Source organism: Puntigrus tetrazona, chromosome 12 (genome assembly GCF_018831695.1).
Source record: "Puntigrus tetrazona isolate hp1 chromosome 12, ASM1883169v1, whole genome shotgun sequence".
Taxonomy (NCBI): Eukaryota; Metazoa; Chordata; class Actinopteri; order Cypriniformes; family Cyprinidae; genus Puntigrus; species Puntigrus tetrazona.
The window spans coordinates 1,880,073-1,901,993 of record NC_056710.1 but is presented as its reverse complement, the minus strand read 5'-3'; the positions used below and the strand labels follow the sequence as shown (position 1 = coordinate 1,901,993).

Below are 21,921 nucleotides of genomic sequence, written 5' to 3'. Positions count from 1 at the left end.
TTCATTCTTCACGCTGATGCGTGACTGGTGTCATTTTTATCTCGGGCTATGCATCCAGACCCCCGGGGGGGCTCACGAACCTTCTCCCACAGGCTTTATGAAAGACCACCCCCACCCCGTCCCCCAGCCAGCCCTTCAATCCCATTACAAACCCACATCAACCCATCCCATTAGTCACAGTTCAGCGTTCAGCATCTCGACCTATCTACATACGCATCTGCATCTGTCTTAGCAGCTCTTCTGTTAGAATCAGCCGAGTAATAGATTAAAATGGTCAGAAATAATTGGACATTCGGCATCCCGTCCTTTTGTTCACGAGTTGTGGACACTGCTTTGTACATTTCTTGTTTGATTGCTGGTTGTGGATTACAAGAAAAAAAAAAAGTCAAATTTCCCGCTAATTCGATGTGTTGCTTACCCTTTTGTTGTAAATATTTGTGAACTTTTGCAATTTTTTTCAAAGTAAATCTGATTTCAGTATGTATAATTTCTTCGTAATAAGACAATGAACACTAATATCTTAGTCCTTTTTAAGAAGACTAATGATGGCAATATTATCCAAAACATTAATTTTAATGTATCACCCTTAGGTAAAGTCTTGCTAATCCTGCATGAAACCTTGCCAGACAACAGCACAAAGCACATGCATATAGTGTTAACAAGCCAGCTTCGTATTGTCCCTCAGGGGACATTGTGTCGTGATTGAAATCCTCCCTTCAACCTTTTTTAAGGACCGAGAGCTTAACTCTCAATGACCTCTGTCATTCATGTGCGCGTGTGGCTGAAAATCTACATGCTAGAACTTTAGACAAGCCACTGAGTCAGAAGAGCTGATGCACATTCTGATGACCCACAAGGTCACATCTCATTACAAACTGTTGCGGATGTTGATAACTTGAATAACATACATGGAAAAAGATTATTAGTGACTCTAGTAGTACAACATTTTATTTTTTAATTCAGTTTTTGCTAAATTTTATTTATATATATTATATATATATATATTATATATATATTTTATATATATAATTCAGTGTTTCATATAGGAAATATTTGATTTAATCTTTTTTTGTTACTTGATGATATTTTTAATTATTTTAAATGATCAGTTAGTGACTTTCAGTTAGTGACAGTTAGTGACTGAACAGGGTCAGATATTCATACTTTTTTAAAAGCTTTTTAGAACATCTCAAATTGTTTGGATTTATTATGTTCTATTTGATAATTTGTTCATTTTTAAATTCGACACAGCTTATATCACTATATAATTTGTAATGACAGATTTAGTTTTTTAAAGTAACAAATATTTCGAAACAATTTTCAATTAGAAATTGCTAGTAAATTTCACTGATAATTGAAAAGAAATGGCAAGTAACGCATTAAACTAAACATGACATTTTGAAGTAGAAGACAGAAAGGGTATTTTCTTATAAAATGTCTTGTGATATATCTCAGACTTTTGAACCCCAGTTTGAGAAACGTCAACATCTGCTGAAATCACTTTACTGACGTCGAAACGTTTTAAACACTTCTAATAGACCAGAAAAATCTAATATGGCATTCGTACTGTACTCAAATGTGCTCAAAAATGTCTCAGCACTTTTTTTTTTTTATCTATGGCTTACATTTTTGGAGATTGCAGGCTGTTTTCAGGCTGTCTACAGTTTGGAGCGAACCTCTCTGTGGTCATATAATGGGTGCTGACAGAAAACATTCGCTCAGAGTATCAATACCTGAGAGGACTCCCAGTATAGCTGTGGTCAATGAGAGATGCTTCTAGGTTATTGATTGTGTTGAGAGGTACCGTGTTCGTACGGGAGAACTGTGAGCCAATGCACTAGCTCTGGATTGTTTATTAGCCTGTTGAGCCTGTATGCGGATAAGCTTCTAGCGCTCCGACTGCGATCAGACACATTCATTAGTAGGCATCTTGATTTCAGTTGCACCAACATAAAACGCACTGCCTTGATGCCGGGGCGTTCTAACAGTTCTTTTAAATTGCAATAATAGTTCACGTATTTTTACTGTAAGCTTACTGTAAATCGTAAACAATAATTATTCCAAATTTTTAACCGTTAGTATATGTCTCAGGGTTCTCCTTCAGCGATATTTGTTAGAGTTAATCTTAAATAGCAATCTAACCTGTTGGACTGCTATATTTCAGTTGTTAGAAAGACACAGGGACACGCTGTCCTCATGCACTTTAGGTTTGTACCTGTCCTGGGATGCTGATATTACTCGAGATGACTCGAGAGGAGTTTTATGCGCATGCTTTTGGCAGTGTATCGGGTGTCGTACTCAATGCGGGTTTACGGCACGCAGGCAAACCAAAAAGGAAAAATCCATACTCTAGTCTGATGCCTCCTGGCTGCTGGCGGCCCTTCGCTTTCGTCCTCTGCTTGAAGAAACCAAAACAAACACTTGGAAGACAGCTGGAAGACTGCCCGTTGTGTGATAGTCACACTTGAGTTTATTCATTTCTTCATTGTGCATTTAAAGCCCACCTTACAGAAACAACTTGTTTTCAGGCACTTCTCCCACAAAAGGTTCTTAATAGAAGAAAAGCGGTAATTCTATGGCATTGCATGTTTTTAAAGGTGTAGTATAATGTACATGTTTGTTTGAATGACATTAGTGTTGCTCTGCACATCATGTCTTGTCATAGTATATTATGTAAATGTAATAATAATGCAGTTATAATATTTAACATGTATATTGTACGAGAACTGGATTTTACGTGAAATCCTGCTGATTATCGCAGAAGATATTTTTAACTTAGATCCTCAGTTTATATATTTTTTTTCACTTCAGTCACTTGTGATTGGGTCATTGAACAGATTTAAAAAATATTACAATAAATATATATTACAATTAAAGTAAGTATACTTATAAAATATTAACAAAACACAGAACAAATCTATAGATAAATAGCATGAATAAAAATAATTTTAATAAATCTTTTATCATTTCAATAAATTCCAATCATTTTCAGTAGGAATTCATTTATTAAGAATTTTATTAAAATATTATAATACATTTTTTAAATTAGAATTTATTTGTTAGATATATGGCTATTATTTAATTAAATATTCCTTTTATAATACAAATTTACATTACAGTGACTCTCAGTGTTTAAAGTTGAGATTTTTGAATTGATAAAAAATCATTCTTGCCCCATAGACCTCCACTGTAAACACTTTTACATTCAAAACGTAACACATTGTTAAGCCTCATAATGTATTGCTTCAATTTACATAGAGATTGAGGAATTGCTTATATGAATCAGTTGATTTTGCCACCAGCACAAAAGCATTAACCCCTAGCTGTTAATTAATTTTAGTTGGAGTGTGCTTTACCCCACCCTGTCTCGTTTTCTTCCACCCCCGATCTTTACCTCTTTATCTTTTCTAATGTGTGTGGGTTGAGTTCAGTATTGCTTCCTGCCATTCATTACAAAGAGCACATGTTTTAAAGGGGGTTGGGGTTTGGACCCCAGATATACACACATGAACACATGCTTCCACCAGCAGCATCATCACCCCCATCTTTTTGCGCAAACATGCCAAGCTGCTTCATTAATCTCCCCTCACTTATTAAGCGCCAACCTCATTTTTCACAGTCTCCACCCTCCTTTTCTTGCATTGTTTGAGGAAAGAGCACCGGGCTCCCTCAGGACCTCTTTCCCCCTCTCCTCTTTTCCCCCTGGGGCTGATGGGACACTTTGTCACCAGATACTGATTCTTTTAATTTTTTTCTCTCTAATCCTTTCATTCAATCTGTAATTGGTGTCGGAAAGGTCATCAAATATTTCACTCCAAAATTAAAATCCTGAATACCAAAGGAGATATTCTGAAAGCTGTTCATGCTGCTGTTTTCCATACAACGAAAGTGGAAAATAGTGGCTTTTTAATAAGGCATGGCTATGATGTTGCTTATGAAACAGTTTGACTGCATGCATCTTAAAACCCTTTTGTCCCACGGATTAAAATCATTTTGATGACAAGTTAACAGTTTAACACCTTTCTTAATCATATATAACAATTCTACAGTAATAATAATAGTGCATAACGCATAAAAGTTTCTACTTTTGCATGTCCTAGAAAAATGTTTTTTACCCCCATAATGGTGTAGTTAAAATATCCACCAGCAGGGGACTATGCTAACCAGCCAAACCTTACCCCCTTAATTTAAAAGAGTGAGAGGAGCTGAGATACAAGCTGAAGGAAGCAATGCAGGAAATAAAAATGGGGTTAAGCCTGAAATGGAATCGGGAGTGACGAGAGAGAGAGAGATTATAAAACAGAGTGAGAGAAAGAGAGGTTCACGTTTAAATCGTTGAGGACAGAAAGCTGATACAGTGTAAAATAGAACACGCAGTAAAATGAAAGAATCACGATTCATTTCCCAGTGCCGCCACAAACACACACTGTTTCTATCTACATGAAATGAAGGGTTGCTGGTGTGTGTTGTATGTAAACAGTGATTAGGTCTTGAGGTGGCTCTGTCTGGTACAGCTCATTACTTCAGCTGGAGACCAGTGTGATAGAGACAGAGATGTCCCAATGATGACACAGAGGTGACTTGTTGAATATGTATGTGTATTATGTTTTAATACGTTTTGTAATTTTACACTACTTTTTATGAAATGCCTTTGATCTTTTTTCCCCAACATTTGCGGTAATGATTTTTATATTGACAATTGGATGTTGTCCCAGTTGTCATCCATGTGATTAATGTCAAAATTAAGAATAACAAGGGCTCAAATGTAAGTATTTGGTTTCAATAATTTACATGTAAAAAATTGATCATTGATAAAAATGACATTTCAACATCCAATGCACATCATTTGATTAACTTAAAAAAACCACTCTGTAAAACACAGTGTAAATAATTGAAACATCTTCATAGCTCCATTGTTTAAGTTTTGAAGACCACTACAACTATTTTAATTAACATATAACACTAATTGAAACAGGCAGTGCAAATGAAGGCATAAAACATTTAATTTATCTTTTAATTTACTATTAAAATTAAAACATGGAAGAAATAGCGTATTGTTTGATTATTCTTTGTTATATTTATTGCAGTATTAGCTAAACCAAACTTTTATTTTGACGGGTTCTTATTAGGACCTTTAAGTTCAGCTTATGGATATGATATGACGATAGTTTTACACAGCAGTTGTGGGGATGTTGTTGATGTATTTATGTCCTCATTTAGTGAGATGGCAGATGCTGAAAATGCTGTGAGCGCCGCACACTTTAGTATCTGTGTAGTAAACAAACCGTGTGTCTGTGCCATTCATATGTAATGTACAGAGACTCGCAGAACATGCAAGTTTCATATTTAAATAGTCTTTTTGCGGCTTATTATATACAGATACTAGTCCATAGTGTGAGTCAGTTTAAGTTTACTGACCTACTTTTGATTAATTCATCCAAACTTTGACAAATTCCATTCTGACACTGAAATGACTTTCTGCATTATACAGTAATTTGCATTTATATGACTGAATTCTACGATTCCATCCGTGTTTTCCCCATTGCGGAAACCATAAACAGATAATAATCGGCCAGACCGATAATCGGTCTACCCTGTTGCCATGTCCTCATATTTACAAGCACTTTTAGGCATGTTGTTTGTTCTTAGGTAACAAAGTGGTCAGTCACAGATATCAGTGGTTGCATATAAACATCTACTAACTCTAACTATAGTGTTGGTGGATTATTAGAAGACTGATAGGTTCAGGGTTGGAATAAGTTCTTGCAAAGTGACTTAGAGTCAGTATAATGTCTTTTGGGGATCATCAAAAGAAACAGAGAGTATACTAATATTTTAATGAAAGTTAGTTGACATGTACATGCAAATTATTTATAGTCAACAGAATGTTCAAAAGAGACCAGACTGTTAACAGACTAATAAAAGTATTGTTCATTCTTAATTTATGTTAACTAATGTAGTCAACCAATTGCTACCCTTTTAATACGTTTTTGGTGTTATAAAAAAAAGCATTTGGGCATTTTAGTGTTTTTTGCGCTTGTTTGTTTGGATTTTTACACCTGGTGTCAAAATCTGCTAGATTAGGACTTCTTTTACTGTTATTTTCTTGCATCTAACATACAGATGAAAACACATTTTTGATGCACATTCTAATACGTCATAGTTGTTTAGTTTAGCTCCATACACACTGCATATAATTTCTGTAAATGCGGTTATCACTACCAGTACTTTTCAGGAGTTAATGCGGTTGTCACTCCCGTATTTTAGTAAATGACATGTGTACAGAATGAGATTGAGATCAAGAATTTGAACTGACAACCGAATGTAACTGCAATGTGTGCGTGACCTATAATAACCTAAAACTTAATTAATTATAAAACCTAAAGTAATAATTAAAAAAAATGGCCTAAAACGCAATGCTACAGAGTCAACCTAAAACCTAACAAAATATGTAATTGAAATTACAAAATTATTTTTAAAAATTCTTTGAAAACAGCTGGTTCATCTGAGATCTTCGAGATCAGATGTTGTTCAGTCAGACGTGTTGCCTTTATGCAATAGTGCAGAATAGAGTGGTTTTCTGGAGAATGCAGGCATGTTTCTCCGGAGCTCCTGAGAGCCTCCCACTTTCTGCTGAGCTCTACAAACATCAGGGACAGAGATTGGCCTTATTTTTTCTTCTGTTCTGGCTCGCTGTTCATCAGCAGACATTGTGAGTTAGTGCACACTTCCTCCTGACGGTGAACTCCATGACCTCCTGAGCAAAGACTTCATTAAGCTTCACGTGTCTGATTAAACGTCTGACACATGGAATGATGTTGTATTTATTGGCCATCTGAATAGAAAGTGTATTTTGTTTCAGTTGTTTTCTGTGGAACTTTGGAATATATTTCTGGACGTTCACAGAGTCCTGTTGTACAGCTCGGCATGACGGCTCAGCAGCATATGTTGAGATTTGGATGCTGATCTCCAGCATAGGATGTTCTTGTCTCCACCAGGCTTCTTATTAGCTTAATCAGCAAGACTTCTGGCTATGACTGTACTGATCCAGCAGTTAAACCAATACCAGTTTACATTTAGTTATTTAACAGATGCTTTTATCCAAAGTGACTTGCAAATCAGGACAATAACCAAAACCAACAAAAGAGCAATAATAAGTACTGTGAAATAATTGTTGAACAGTAATTTTGAACAGGAAAAGTAATTTTAATTCTCTGGTCAAAAGGAGTAGAAATCCTTAATGTTTTATGCTGACATTTTGGCCTGGGTCTCTCTTGAAAAAAGGCTTTTAATCTCAAGAGACTTACCTTGTAAAATAAAAAATGTAATAATAGTAATAAATCTTGGATCAGCATGGACATTCCTGCTGGTTGAAACTAATCTTTTCAGCAGGGTTTTCCTCCTCATGCTAAGGCAGTGAAGTCATCAGTCCTGCTGTGGGGGAGCTCAGATTGACGTAAGAGAGAGCAGAGCTGCTGGTCTAATTAATATCCGCTGCCAGTCTGTGTGTGTGTGTGTGTGTGTGTGTGATAGGTGAAAGCTGCACTGTATAGAGAGTTCAGAAATATCTCTACCTGACTCTGGTGTCCCAAGAGTGTCCAGGTTGTCTTGTTAAAGCACTGCTATGTGTCCTGATGAAAATACTGTATGCGCATGCTGTCTTTGTCCTTGAGCTACACTCATGCATGATCGGCCCCCTCTGCAGTGATTTTTAGTCTTTTATCTACACTGAACATTCGTTTTTCTTCTTCATTGGAGAGTAAATGTTGAAATGGATACCGCCTGATGAATCGCAGGCCGGACAAGAGCGCACGCGTGTGTGTCTCTGACCGGTGGCGTGTGAAAAATGGAGGCTGTGATTGGGTGCAGAGGGGGCAGCTGAACCGTGAGACGCCCATCTGTGAGAACGCGGGTGACTCCTTTACCACACACACACACACACACAGCTTTGCTTTTGACACACAATTGATTATATTTTTGCTCTTAGACGCGCTGAGGGTTCATCAAGCTCACAAGCTTACAGTATCTGAAATTACACATTTCTGTTGAAATGAATGTTGAATGTCAGTCTTTGTTTTATTCTGCAAGCAACACAAAATAAATGTAGTACATTTCAGAGCTTGGTTTAGGATCAATGGGACAGAAGTGGTGTCTGAGGGAACAGATCAGCAGGTCTGCAGAGTTAATTATATGCACTATTGAACCACACCAGTTTGAGCATTTAGCATCAAGTGCATTTGAATATACAGTTTTAGTGAAAACATGCATTCCCAAGAGAGTTTGGACTTAATGGACTTTTTTCTTTTTTCATTTTTTTTTCTATTTGAGGTGGCTTATTTTTGGGCCTTTGGCTAGATGATGCACATATAAAAGAAATAAATAAAAACAACAATAATAATCCAAAATATTATATATATATATATATATATATATATATATATATATATATATATATATATATATATATATATATATATATATGTGTGATTTGATTTTTTTTTTTTGAATGAAAACATTTTAAACAAAAATTCCATGCTCTCACTCTCTCTCTCTCTCTACATTATATATATTAGCATCATCTTCTTATATCAGTTTATCATCATCCACAATTCCACTACAGTTTACCGTTCAGAATCAAGTATTCCAGATTTGGGTTTGGATAGACAGCAGAATTCTGGCCAACATTGATAAAACTGATTGAAGGTGTGTGAAAGAAGGCATTGTGAAATGTTCTGAGCCATATGGAGTTCATACACTCAGAATGAATAATGCAGTGCTTTATATTGAGTCAGGTGCTGGTGGATGGCTGTGTTCAGACCGCTGGCTAATATGAGCTGACTGCTGTTCATTAGTCCAGGCCAGATCTGCTGGGACGCCTGCCGTCTCCTGAGCTGGAGTTAATGAGCTTTTGTGCCTCAAACAGCGTCGTCCTCTTATACTGTGCTGCAAGCCAGTCAGGACGGGGATGTTTCGGTAATGATAATCTGTCCTAATGGGCTTCAAATGAGCGAAGAGTGGCACTGTACTCCGGCGAGGTGATGATGATTGTGTGATCAGCTCATGGTTCAGGACGTACGTCACAAAGTCTCTGCGGTTTGCTCCCTGAGGCCTGATGCTAAATACACACAAAACTGGAAAGACCTTTCTCCAAAAATAAAATTTTTAAGATACTCATGTTTTAGATACTTACGACCATATTACCTGTTTTTGCTCTGTTTCGTCAATAAAAATAATTCCAAACACAGTTTTGCGTCTCTGAGGAACATGAAGATGTTTCGTTTCTAAATGAATCAGTCGTTTAAATGATTTGGTTCAATCGCAACGACTGGCAGATTTAATTTTACATTTTAAGATTCTCTTAATTATTGAAATAAGTTCTACAGGGTTCAATGTTTTATCATTGTTGCATCTGCAGGTTAAATGCATTCATGTTCTGCACTAAACTATACATCTAAATGCCACTTCAGATGCAACTTCTGTGTTTCCTCTGCATTACAAAGATGAATTTTGGTGATACTGATTTCATTTGCTTGCAACACCCCAAATGTCTTATTGTTTTAATTCACTGATTAAATGTAAGAATTTGACTCAAAAGATAATGCATACTTTTAGAAAATAAAATGCCCATAAAAAGTCATTTTAAACTTTAAACTAAAATGTTAAATGAGTCAGCTGTCTATGGTAGTCCTTAACCAGCACAATAATTCACTCAGCAAAAAATCACCTAATTATCGTCAATATCGCACACTCCTAATTTTAATATATTTAATCGTTTTTTTCACTATGAGATTACAGTTTTTAATTACTCTTCACGTGATCTTTCAAAAATCGTTTCTAATAGGCTCATATGGGACTCAAGAAACATTTCTTATTATTTTCAGTTTTAAAAATAGTTGTGTTAGTTAATATTTTTGTGGAAAGCATGATTTTTTATGGATTCCTAGATGAAGGTTCAATGGAACATCATTTATTTGAAATCCTTTATAGCAATACACACATGTACTATCCCTTTTGACAAATTCAAAGTACCCTTGCTGAAGAAAAAATATAAATTTATAAAAAAAAAAATAACCCTAAATTTTTGAGTTGCAGTGTTATCTGTCACTAGTGAATTTTGCTTAATTTTTCATCTGTTAAATAATTCTTATCAGTTTAGCCATGTACACAATTCAAAAAGTCATGACAAATCATAGACTATAAGGTTTGGAAAACCTAAACGTTTCGCTTTTGCAATTTCTGATTTCTAGAACTATCACCTGTAGACAGTTATATAGTATTTCCTGTATATGCATGATCTGTAGATGTCTAGTAAACCATATATTCTGTTAATTATTGTTAGTCTGACTCTTGGCGGTGCGGCAAACAGTGGTCGTGTGTGTTTGTGAGGTTTTCTGGTTCTCTGGAGATCCGTCGCAGCTTTACTCCAGATGTACGCTGCGTGTGCACGCCACATCTCACAGAATCATGGGAGTTTGTGTGGTACATATCTAGAAGTTTCCACAGGAGCACAGAGCAGCAGAGGCAGCTGGACCGGCCCACAGATGTGTACACAAATATATCATTTTTATTATATTATTATGAAGAAACATTAGTTCTGAGTAAAGAGTAATTTATTTGCAGATGCTACTTGGTTTGCTATTTTGACAAACAGATGTGATGTTTTTATCTGCGAGTTAGTGGGTGAATCTCACCTCAAGTAATGGCACACAGTAACTGAGATACATACTGTATTTCTTAAAACAACCCAAGAGATGCGTTAGTATTGACTGACCTGACCTGGAGAGGTCAACAGCTCGCCGTCATCCTAATTAACATGATCCTACACAGAAACTATGCTGAAAAGCAACAAAAGGATACCATAATTCACTATATGTCGCTATTGTTGCATGCTGTATTTATCAGTATACACAATTTTGGGAGGCTACTTCAAAAACCACTATCAGTCCAAAATAGCTAATCATCAAGTGTTTGTGTTTTTAAGGTACATACAGTATCCATTTGTATGTAATTTCAATGCTATGGCTTTTGTGTATATATTTAAAGATGGCTATCTTTAAGCACGACCGTTGAAATGAAATGGTAACACTTTAAAATAAGTCCATTTGTAACATTAAGATGAATAAAAGCTGAATGTTAATTTAACATATACTATAATTAAGGCATTTTTAAACGTTTAACATTTAACAGGTTTCTTATGTTAATATGAGTTAATGAATTAACTTTAATTATCAATAATTAATATTCATATTTTTATTTGATTACAAAATATGGTGCAGTTCTGGGTTTTTTTAGTAGTAGTAGTACTAGTAGTAGTTTTAGCAGACCTTTTAATATCCATTTTCATATCAGTTTTGGCCATTGCGGTCCAACCTACAGAAGCTATCGGTATCGGTAAAATTCAATATCGGTCGCAGTGTTATTGTTTTGCATCATCTACAATTTCTAGTGATCATTATTGCAGTTAAAGAATTTTAAGATTTTTTTGTTGCCATGTTCAGTGGTCTGGTTCTTGCTATTAACATACTATGACCTTTTCCTCAATAAACCTCTTATTAATAGTTAGTTAAGGTAATTGTTAAGTCTAGGTATTAGGTAGGACTGCATGCACAATATGTGCTTTATAAGTGCTAATAAACAGCCAGTCAATATGTTGATAATAGTAAGTAACAAGTCAATAGTCAGTTGGTCCCTTTAAAAGTGTTACCAACTTCCCCCGAAAACATAATATTTTTTGTACTTTTTAAGGATTTCTCCCCAAGTTTGTGTGCTTCCTGTCAGAAATGATTAGTTATATTTGATAATATACCTTTACTAAAAGCAGTTTTTAAATGATAGCTATAAATGAGGTTATTTTTATTGTGCTCTCCTTATGTACTTTTCATACTATTTAGAAGACATTTATATAATATATATATATATATATATATATATATATATATATATATATATATATATATATATATGTATACCTGTGTGTGTATGTGTATATACATATATATATACTAAATATTCTATTTAGGAATCTACCAATTCTTTTACTGGAGCTAGTGCTAAAACAGACAAAATAGTTCAGGTATCAGTGGGCAATTCATTCCATGTGAATTCCCCTAATCTCGAGTTTGAATTCCTGCTCATTTCAACTTCTTAAGTGTTAGTGTTAGGGGACAGAATGTACTTACTTAGGCTGACAGCTGACTGGCCAGATTGATAAAGCCTTCTTTCTATACATTGGCCACTAATTGTCTAAATGGAAGTTTAAAGGAGTTTAAAGGGAGAGGTCTTGACAAGAAGTGCTTCTTCAAAGAGAAAGAGAGTAAGAGATGAATATTAGAAGATATATAATGTTGATGTGCACATAACCACACACACTCGTATTCACACTCATGTTATTAGTGGTCAAAAATGATTGGTTGCATGTATACAGCAATATAGATAAGCCAGTGTGGCAGATCACGTCTTCTAAGACTTGTGTTTGTGTGAAGGCGAATTTCATTTCAGGGCACACGTCCCCTCTGCAGTGAGGGTTGGGTTGCTATGGCAACACTGCACTACCGAGGAGACGTATAGATCCTCAGCTTGCGTCCCACTGTATGTAAACACATGTTTTTTGAGGTCAGTGTTCAGTAAACATAAATACGAGCATCTGTCTATGACCATGAGTGGACCATTGATTTGATGATTTGATACTGGTCTCTGGTTTGTGGGCTATTGACCAATCAGGACAGGTCTCTTTTTATTACTTATTTTGCTTTTCTGATTGTTTAAATGTATTTTGTTTCGTTTTTTTATGAAAATACTTTCTCTTTTTAAGCTTACACTGTAGAGACAAATATAATACCACCAAGTGGCAACATTGTGGATCTGTCAAAACATGGCTGTATTTGCGTGAAGATCCAGTCCACCTGACCCGGAACAACTCACTCAACCAATAATCTTAGTTTATAATATAATGTTAAATATATTTACTGTCATTTTTGATCAGTGTCATGTGTCTTTACTAAATACATGTATTTATTTATGCATGTTTTTTTTTAATTTTAATTACTGATTCCAGATATTCACTCTCGGAAAGAAAATGGTACATTAATAAATGTAAATTAATAACTTCATTTAAAACCAAAAATATTTGGACACTTAAAATCCAGAATGAAAAATGTTTAAATGTGTGTGCATTACATAAAAAAGTATCAGAGAATTACATAAACAACAACAAAAAAACACACTAAAGTTTGTTATTTTCCAAAATATAAACAATAAATATATTGTTCGAATGCCGCTTGGTTTGATATTTTGTATCTAATGCTTTGAAATTCATATCGGTATCTAAATTAATTCTTGAGTCATTGTGACTCAGCAATAATAATTGCTCAGCAATAATAACTGCTTTTTAAACTATCCTAACACACAGATGCATCGCATAACACTGAACAGCAAAAGCTTTTCTGATAATATAGCAGCAACAGTTGCGAAGATGGGATTGGTCAATAACGTTTAAGGCGGGGCTTGCCGAAGGATTCGTTCAGTTTTATGACATTACCTGTGAGCAAATTGCACACTTTAAATTTTTGCTCCCCTATAAGTTACGTCTTCAAAGATGTTTCTTTTTTGACAGTGTGATGTAATATCTAATCTCAAACTGCAAATAGATGAGGCTTTTTCACATTTCCACAGTGAATTACTGTCGGTGGCATTGATTTAATTAATGGGATGGGTGACTGGAAGGGCACAAGGGTAGGAATGTGTGTGTGTGTGTGTGTGTGTGTGTGTGTGGCGAGGGGGGTTGGCTGGTGCTGGTGGTGTAATGTTGCTGATGCGGGCAGAGACTGCTGCAACCTCCCAGAGCACCGCGAGCAAGAGAGAGAGAGATAAAAGACAGGGGCAAACTAGTCCAGTCTAGTCCAGAGGCACCGAGGTGCTGATTGGCAGAGCCAGGATCAGGGCAACACCGCAAGCGCTCATAATACCTGGGGAAATGCCCCCAAATCCCCCTTAAGCTGGGCTGCTGTACTCCAGCATGGCTGACTGGCTCCTAACAGTAGCGGCGGGTTGAGTTGTGCTGAATCTGGCCGCCTGTGCCGGGGTATTTGTGCAGCGGAGGGGACAGGAGGGGGGTGCGTAAAAAGAGCTGATAAGCAGGATGACAATAAGACTCGCGCAGGACAGATTCCAGTCGGGGAGGCCTGCCACACGGAGGGGCCCGCTGCTATTTCGGTCCACCAGATCATGATTACACTCAGCCAGGAGAGAGACCACTAGTGCCTACAAATATGGTAAGTGCCGTCCCATCCGAGAAAGTATGCGGAGCCGGTTGAAGCAGAGGGTGACAGCTGGGAATGGCTAATAGTGCTAACGTCCCGCATCCGAATTGATGATAAAGTGGATTTGTGCGGCACGTAGGGTACAGTAATGCTTCTGGACTGCATCCGTGAGCGTCCCAACTTCGTTTTTACGTAGTCGCAGTATCTCAAAGTTAACAAGGACATGTGCTTTCAGCTTTAATGCACCTCTGGAGCGGCCGATTCCAAACTCGAGCTCATTGATCACCGGCATACTGCAGGGAGAACATTGCAATGGAGGACGGGATAGATGTAGAATCAGTAAGTTCCACTTTGAAACGGTGCAAAAGGGCTGAAGCTGGTGGGTTTGATCTTTGTTTGGGGTTTGTGAGTGAGATGGGAGGTTTGGCTGAGTGCAGTTAGTGCGGTGTTTACCAGGCACGGTTGATGTGTAGTGGTGCATTGCTCGAAAGGGCTCCAGTTTCATCTGACAGTATAACAGGAAGGCAGTGGGGCATTTTTCGATTGCAAGCTTTTAATTTAGATTGATGTGAATCTGAACTTGTGAGCCCTACTGCTGGGGTCATTTTAGTGCACAGGCTGAATTTTATGTGGTCCAGTTTGTTGGATAGTGGATCGACTTGTGCACCAGGTTCCGACTGACTAACCTGTTTCTCTTTGGTGGTGGTTGACCGATAAGGGCGTTTAAATGACAGATGCAGATGTTTTTTGTATTAAAAACAAAATATATGATCATATGTTGTTATATTATAAAAATTCCAAGAATTTATATAAATTATATTTTAGCAACAAGTGCAAGTGCAGTAAATACAAAATTCCTCAGGTCACATTACTGTAAAATATTATATTTTCACAAAACTGTGCTTCAGTATTTCTTCATATTAAAACATCAATCAGTCATGAGGTGCAACCAAACTGCAGACCCAAACATAAAGTAGGAAAACATGCATGAAATGATAATTATCACTTAAAAAGTGAAATTCAGATCACTAAAAAATGTTTACGCACACATGAAATGGGTTATTAGTTTTTACTTGATGGTTACACCAAATGACACCGTAGAGTCATTACATAAACTTTGCTTTTAAGCCTATGAATTCAACAGGAATACAAAAGGTAAATTTTTATTTGATTTTTATATAAAACATTTTCTTTATAATGGAATCTTTTGCGTGTCATTCTCACTAACACCTTAATTTCGAAATACCCAAACATTAGTCTGTCACCACTCCGTGGCACTCGTGTGTTTTCACAGTTGTCAGTTGTTTTTCTGTTTTGTTGTTCTGCAGTTGTCAGCGTGAGCTAACTTTGTAGGCTGCTCTCCCACGGTTTTGCCTGTATGAGGATTTCCTTTCGCGCGTTTACAGTAAGGATTTGCCCGGGATCATGTAACATGGAATCACATCTTATAGCCGTGCATCTGCGTACAACAATGTTCTCAACAGCTGCTTAATACCTCAAACATGGTCTGAGTGGAATACTGGCCTTCTAATACTGGCAGCTGCCTATACTACTTGCCTACCCAGTCACTGGTTCAGTTGGTTCAATGTGTTTTTTTTCAGTAAGAGTTGATTTGAAAGAGTCACAACCATTAAGGAAACGTCAAGATACTCTTAAGGGGAAAAATGACCTTCAGCCTCCATGTCCCGCTCAAATAACGGGACCAAAAGAGTTGAACCCTTCAGAAGCCAATATAATATGCAGTATCATATAAATAAGAATAAATCCCTTTTTTAAGAGAAGATGGTCTGATTCTGTTTGGGCGGTGGGATGTGAACACCTACACCTTTTTTTTTTATTCTCCATGCTTGATGAGATTTGAATGTGCTAACGCTTTATCATCAGAAAGCGTGACACAGGACGCCGTTTCATTCTGCAGCCCTTCTCTATCTGCACTCCACACTGAAGAGCGTCAGGAATGAGGACAGATACATCACACACTCAGCTCTCTTCATGCATGCATGTTATCCGAGCGCGCTGCGATAGTGTGTGTGTGTGCACTGTCAATTGACAGCTTTCCTCTGTGGCTTAGAACTCGCTTCCCTGCAGTCAACTCCCATTATAAAGACAAACAACAACGTGTGTGTGTGTGTGTGTGTGTGTGTGTGTAAAACAATCAGTATATGTACTCATCTAACTCTTTTGTTGCTGCAAAGGAAACATTCTTGACTGGATAATGGCATAATCTCCAATAATTTTGTTACATGTTTTGCTTGTCATATGGATTAAGTGGGCAGCTGCATACAGATCATGGCTTGTACTAGTCTTATATACTGGTTGCCATGAATCCGGTGTTTCAAAGAACAACATGTTCTATATAATCTCAATACATTTAGTATGATGACAAGTTCTCAAGGTTTTAATCGCTTAAATGTGTGGATTTGCTTTGATAATTATAGACGTTTAAAGTTTCTGAAGACAATGTGATTTCTTGCTAGTGTATGCTGTAGGAGATTCTCGTTGCACAGAAAACCAATTCAAAAGATTCCTTAAAACATAAATATTTTTTTCTATGAATCTATTATATGATAAATGTGTTTAACATTACATAATTTTAATAACCAAAACTTAATTCAAACGTATAATAATAATATATATATATATATATATATATATATATATATATATATATATATATATATATATATATATATATATATATATATATATATATATATATATATTTAAATTATTAATAGATAAAATTATTATTAGATTTAGTTCATTATTATTTATATTATTAGATTAATTTAAATGTCTAATATATATATTAATTATATATTTTTTTCATTTTTGTAACATCAGTGTTACATTATCACAACATTTTGACTTTTATTACGGATTTAATAATACCTTAAAGTGTACATGAAAATGATATCTATTTTCTAAAATGATTTGTAATCATCAGTAATTCAGTCATTGACACTTTAATATAATATTAATAATTACATTATAATTTAAATACAGTATAGGATCAGTATCAGTCACATTGCCACAACATACTATTTTTTTTCTGATGTAGTACTAAACAGTTTCACATCTTTAAATTGCTTTAAAATGAAATGCCAATATACCTTATCTATTTTCTAAATGCATGCAATTGATAGTATTGCAAATGATCAGCAATTTTGCTTATGCGGTTGTTTCATTTAAACTTTTTGTTTACCTTGCAATTTATAATCACTGGTCTTCTCTCAAAAGCAATAGTGCTGCCTGACCGGCCAGTTAAATAGCTGTGCAGGAGCATCATAACACTGGTAAATTAGCATTAGAGATTTGAGCCCTTCTAACTGTTGTCATTGTAGGAGTGTGTTAGCATGTGTGTTCCTGTAATGCTTGTGCTTGGCTTCTGCTAATGCTGGCTGTTGATCATCCCTGGTAAAGCCCGTATCCATTCGGTGCTGGGTTGCAGGACGGGACATTGCTTCGCTCTGATGATCTGAGCTGTCTGTCAACCTCAGCGGCAGGACAGAGCTTGTTTCTTTTTGTTTCAGCCTCTCAAGTTCCTTTCACCTTTTGGTCCTTTAGAAACGAAGGTGGCTTCTTTGTAGTGATGCATCGATCGAGTTCCATGTTCTTTCTAAGAAATATCTCGTTTTCTAAATCTATACATGAGCCTGTGATAGCCATTCCTTGCCAGGATATTGAACTAATCATTGTGTATTGAGTTTTACTTATACTCTACGGAATGCTTCATGACACCCACAGCTAAATCAATGAGTCGTGGCCGAGCTGGTGTCGGATAAAACAGTTATGTCTCCGGTTGCTAGTGCTAGGCAAGATAGCTTTTATCTGAAAATACCACGAACAAAAACAATGATCATCTGCATTTTGTTGCATTTGCTGTATTTCGTTGTTTAACCAAAAACCAAAAAATGCATTAAAAATTAAAATAAATTAAATTAAATGAACAAATTAAAATAAATGTAAATAAAAAATACAAAAACAAATGGAATCTTTTTGTGGAGTGTTAGCAACATTTTAATGGCACATTTTTAATTTAATGGCACATTTTTAATTTAATGGCGAAAAAAAAAAACATTATTTAGAATGTTTATGATGGCGCTTCATTTTATAATGACTGCTTAGTTATTACAAATATATCAATTATTCAATTTACATTGAAGAAAAAAAGAATAAGACTTCATGCAGGTTTTATTGAGGCCTTTACAGAACGAATTCATACAGCGAGAGAGAAAGAGAGAGAGAGAGAGAGAGAGAGAGAGAGAGAGAGAGAGAGAGAGGGAGGCAGACAGACAGAGAGAGATGTTCAAAGGAAACTCCCACACACTGCAGAGGTTGAGCCCACATTACACAGACAGAGGATAACATTTCTACATGCTAGACAGAAGCCAGGAACTGATATTGATAGAAGACATGAAATACCGAAAGTGTATGAAATGATTACTAATTAACCCGAGTGAAATATTTACAGCCTTATTTATAGTTTGTTTGGGTGCTTTTCAAAGATATACACACTCATTTATTTAAAGGCGAACTGCGTAAATTCTACACCAGTAGCATCACCAAACGAAATGTTAAAAATAATGACTGTTTCGAACCGATTTCTTGAAAGCTCCCCTTACCTGCTATTGGTTAAACTAACAGATGGCCACGCCCCAAACTTTACACCATCGTTTAAGCCACTGTTTCTGTGTTGCTATGCCGGACTTCTTTTTTTATCAACACAACGACTTCATCACACATTAGATTCAGAAGCATCAAATCATTAAAGATCAGGGTCTATCAACGGTTTTGATTTATGTGCTGCAGCCTGTTTGGTGATCGTGATACCTTACTTGAGAGTAAACAACCTCTATCTGGTTCACGCAGGTCTTCTATTTCACTTGTTTTTGGATCAGGGGGTGCTATACTGTTTCAAAAAATTTGTAACAGTGCCCCCTACCATGCATACCATAGAAAACACAGATTGCCAGAATAACTGACGTTGTGTCATAATGGATGGAAAGTATCATCGGTTCATGAGAAACGGTATTGTTTGCAGTATAAAAAAAATACTACGATAAACATTTGATTAAATATTATAAATGCCTCGAATGCAGACATTCTGCAAGCGTACTTATTTTTATGGTTAATCCTTTTTTGATTCTATTTTAACAAACTGTATGGAAACTGTTTGAAGTATTTAAGTAGGAGTATCAATATAAAATGTTATGAAAAATGATCCCCGGGTTTAGTTACGTAAATCATACATGTTAAAGTGTGTCATGACTGGATTGTGATGCAGACGGCATGTGTTCATGTGTGTGTCGGGGTGTGTCAGGACTACAGCACTGCAGCAACAGCAGACACACCCTCTCTCTCTCTCTCTCTCTCTCTCTCTCTCTCTCTCTCTCTCTCTCTCTCTCTCTCTCTCTCTCTTTCTCTCTGACAGTGTATGAATATCCGGACTCTGAACTGGCCCAGACCACTCCTTATTCTCTGATCTAGTTATTACATGCTTATTAATGTCATGTATCAGAGCTGCAATGACCCTGTGTTGAATCGTTTCCTGTTTTGGTTTTACTTCATTCATATCTTTAGAATACTAATGTTTTAGCGCTTCCATGCACTGAGACCTGTTAAAATAGAAATGCATAGACAGATGAGGAGTATGTCTGGCATTAAACGAGGATGGACAGCTGTTGACATCTATTTCATTACAGCTGACACCTAGTGATGGAATTAGCATGCGGCTAGATGATCACATACTAGAAGCTTCAATTTTCTTCGTTACATGTTTATAATATAGAGCTGGATTTTAGCGGAGGGCGTGGATTTGTTTTTATTTATTTATATATTATGACACAGGGCCACCATGCACGTGAAAAAACATTAAATACTATCATGTTTTTATTAGAATCACACAAAAACTCATGCATCATCCAAAAAATGTTTTCAATTTCTTTCTGAATGTATTTTTTTGTGCATTTATGAACTACCCACTTTAGTTCGGTTTTTAAAACGGAGCATGAATGGAAAATTTGAGCATATAACAAACCAATTATAGTGACAGTCGCTATAAATAACATTTCGTCTAAACCCCTGTTTAAAAAAAACTATTGGAATTTGAAATTTGGAATTTGAAAATGCATAAATAACCTTAAACTCATGTACCTTTCTCAATCGTGTAATTAATTGCGTCATATAAATGGCTGCGGAATAGAAGTCGCAGCACGTTTTTAGAAATGACTTGAATTTTGGAAAATGCGATGTTTATATTCTTTGTGAGCAAATGCACCTGCAAAACCACTTTTCCAAATGGAAAAAATGATGAGAAGGATGGAAAAGACCAGCACACTCATGTAATTCCAGTACGCTTAGTCAGGTGTGTGACGTCTTTACTCTGACAGGATGAAAGCATCCATTACTGCTCCTCATGCTGATGACTTCCCGTGTGAATGCCTCTGGAATCCCGCTCTTAGAGCTGTGACATTTCCTTGCTGTTTCTCAGGCCCTGTTTTACATAACAAAAGCCGGTTTATCCACAGAATTACTGTTTATTTGTGCTTCTGTTATTGCAAATATCAGCTAGCCCATTATCAGACATAGGAGAGGCAGAGGGATTTTTGGCAATGACCTGCTGCACAATCAGCTGTTTGTTTGCAGATCTCAGCTGCACTTCAGTTATCAAAGCATTTAATACTTTTGGGCAACAAAGAAAAAAAAAATGGTGCTTGTCTTTGTCTGCTTGTCGCTATGTGGTTGCCATGTCCATAAATAATATGCTTCATTTCCTTCTTTTCTGTTTTTGTTTTTTGCTATAGGTTGAATTTCGTTAGCTCTTCTTTTTATGGACTTCCTTCTCTCTCTTTATAATTAAAAGCATCGGCTCATGGTGTTATTTTTTTCCTATCGATCAGTCAGGGGTTGTGAAGAGGAAAATCTGATCGTTACTTCTTTCTCTTTCAGACTGACAGTAATGCCAGTTACCTCAGAGCGGCCCGAGCTGGGAACCTTGAGAAGGCCCTCGATTATATAAAGACTGGTGTGGACATCAACATTTGCAACCAGGTTATACATCTTTTATTTTGTAAAATTAGCGTTTAACTTGTGTATGCTACATACTACTATTCTAAAGGATGGGGTCAATAAAATGTGCCTTAAAGGAAATCAATTTTTTCTTTCTGTTCAAAAAGGGTGCATTGATTGGATAAACATAGTCAATAAAGAAATATATAATGTTACAAAATATTTAAAATTCAAATAAATATATCACATATGAAAAACAGCATATCTGTTTTCAACATTGATGCTTACTGATCGGCAAAAATAGCATTTTAGAATGATTTCCGAAGATCGTGTGATAATGAAAACTGCAGCTTTGCATTTTTAAACAGTTTTGTGAATGAGGGCATTATAAATAAACAGCGTTACTAACAGTGTTATTTTTTTTATTATTTTAAGCACCACCACCAGTTTTATGGTTATTGTAATTACTAAAGTTCTATCATCTTATAATGCTAAATTAGCACAATATCATATTATAATGCTATTAAAAATACTAAGGCGATTCTGTTCCCAAGTTGACTATAGAGAGTTTACTAACTGATAAATAATAATTGATTATTTTAAGTGTATTTGACATATTTGCATAGTCACTTTCCCTGGTATTAGTTATTTT

The 21,921-nt window shown here is 36.0% G+C and overlaps 1 protein-coding gene across 2 annotated transcripts in view; it reads left to right on the top strand.

Moving 5' to 3' along the window:
• The window catches only part of ank3b (ankyrin 3b), a 133,256-nt gene that overhangs the window by 45,345 nt on the left and 65,990 nt on the right, over nt 1-21,921 (top strand). For both annotated transcript variants that reach the window (XM_043253621.1, XM_043253622.1), the window contains one exon: nt 21,210-21,311. In XM_043253621.1, coding sequence (XP_043109556.1) covers nt 21,210-21,311 — 102 coding nt within the window. The remainder of the gene's footprint in view (nt 1-21,209; nt 21,312-21,921) is intronic.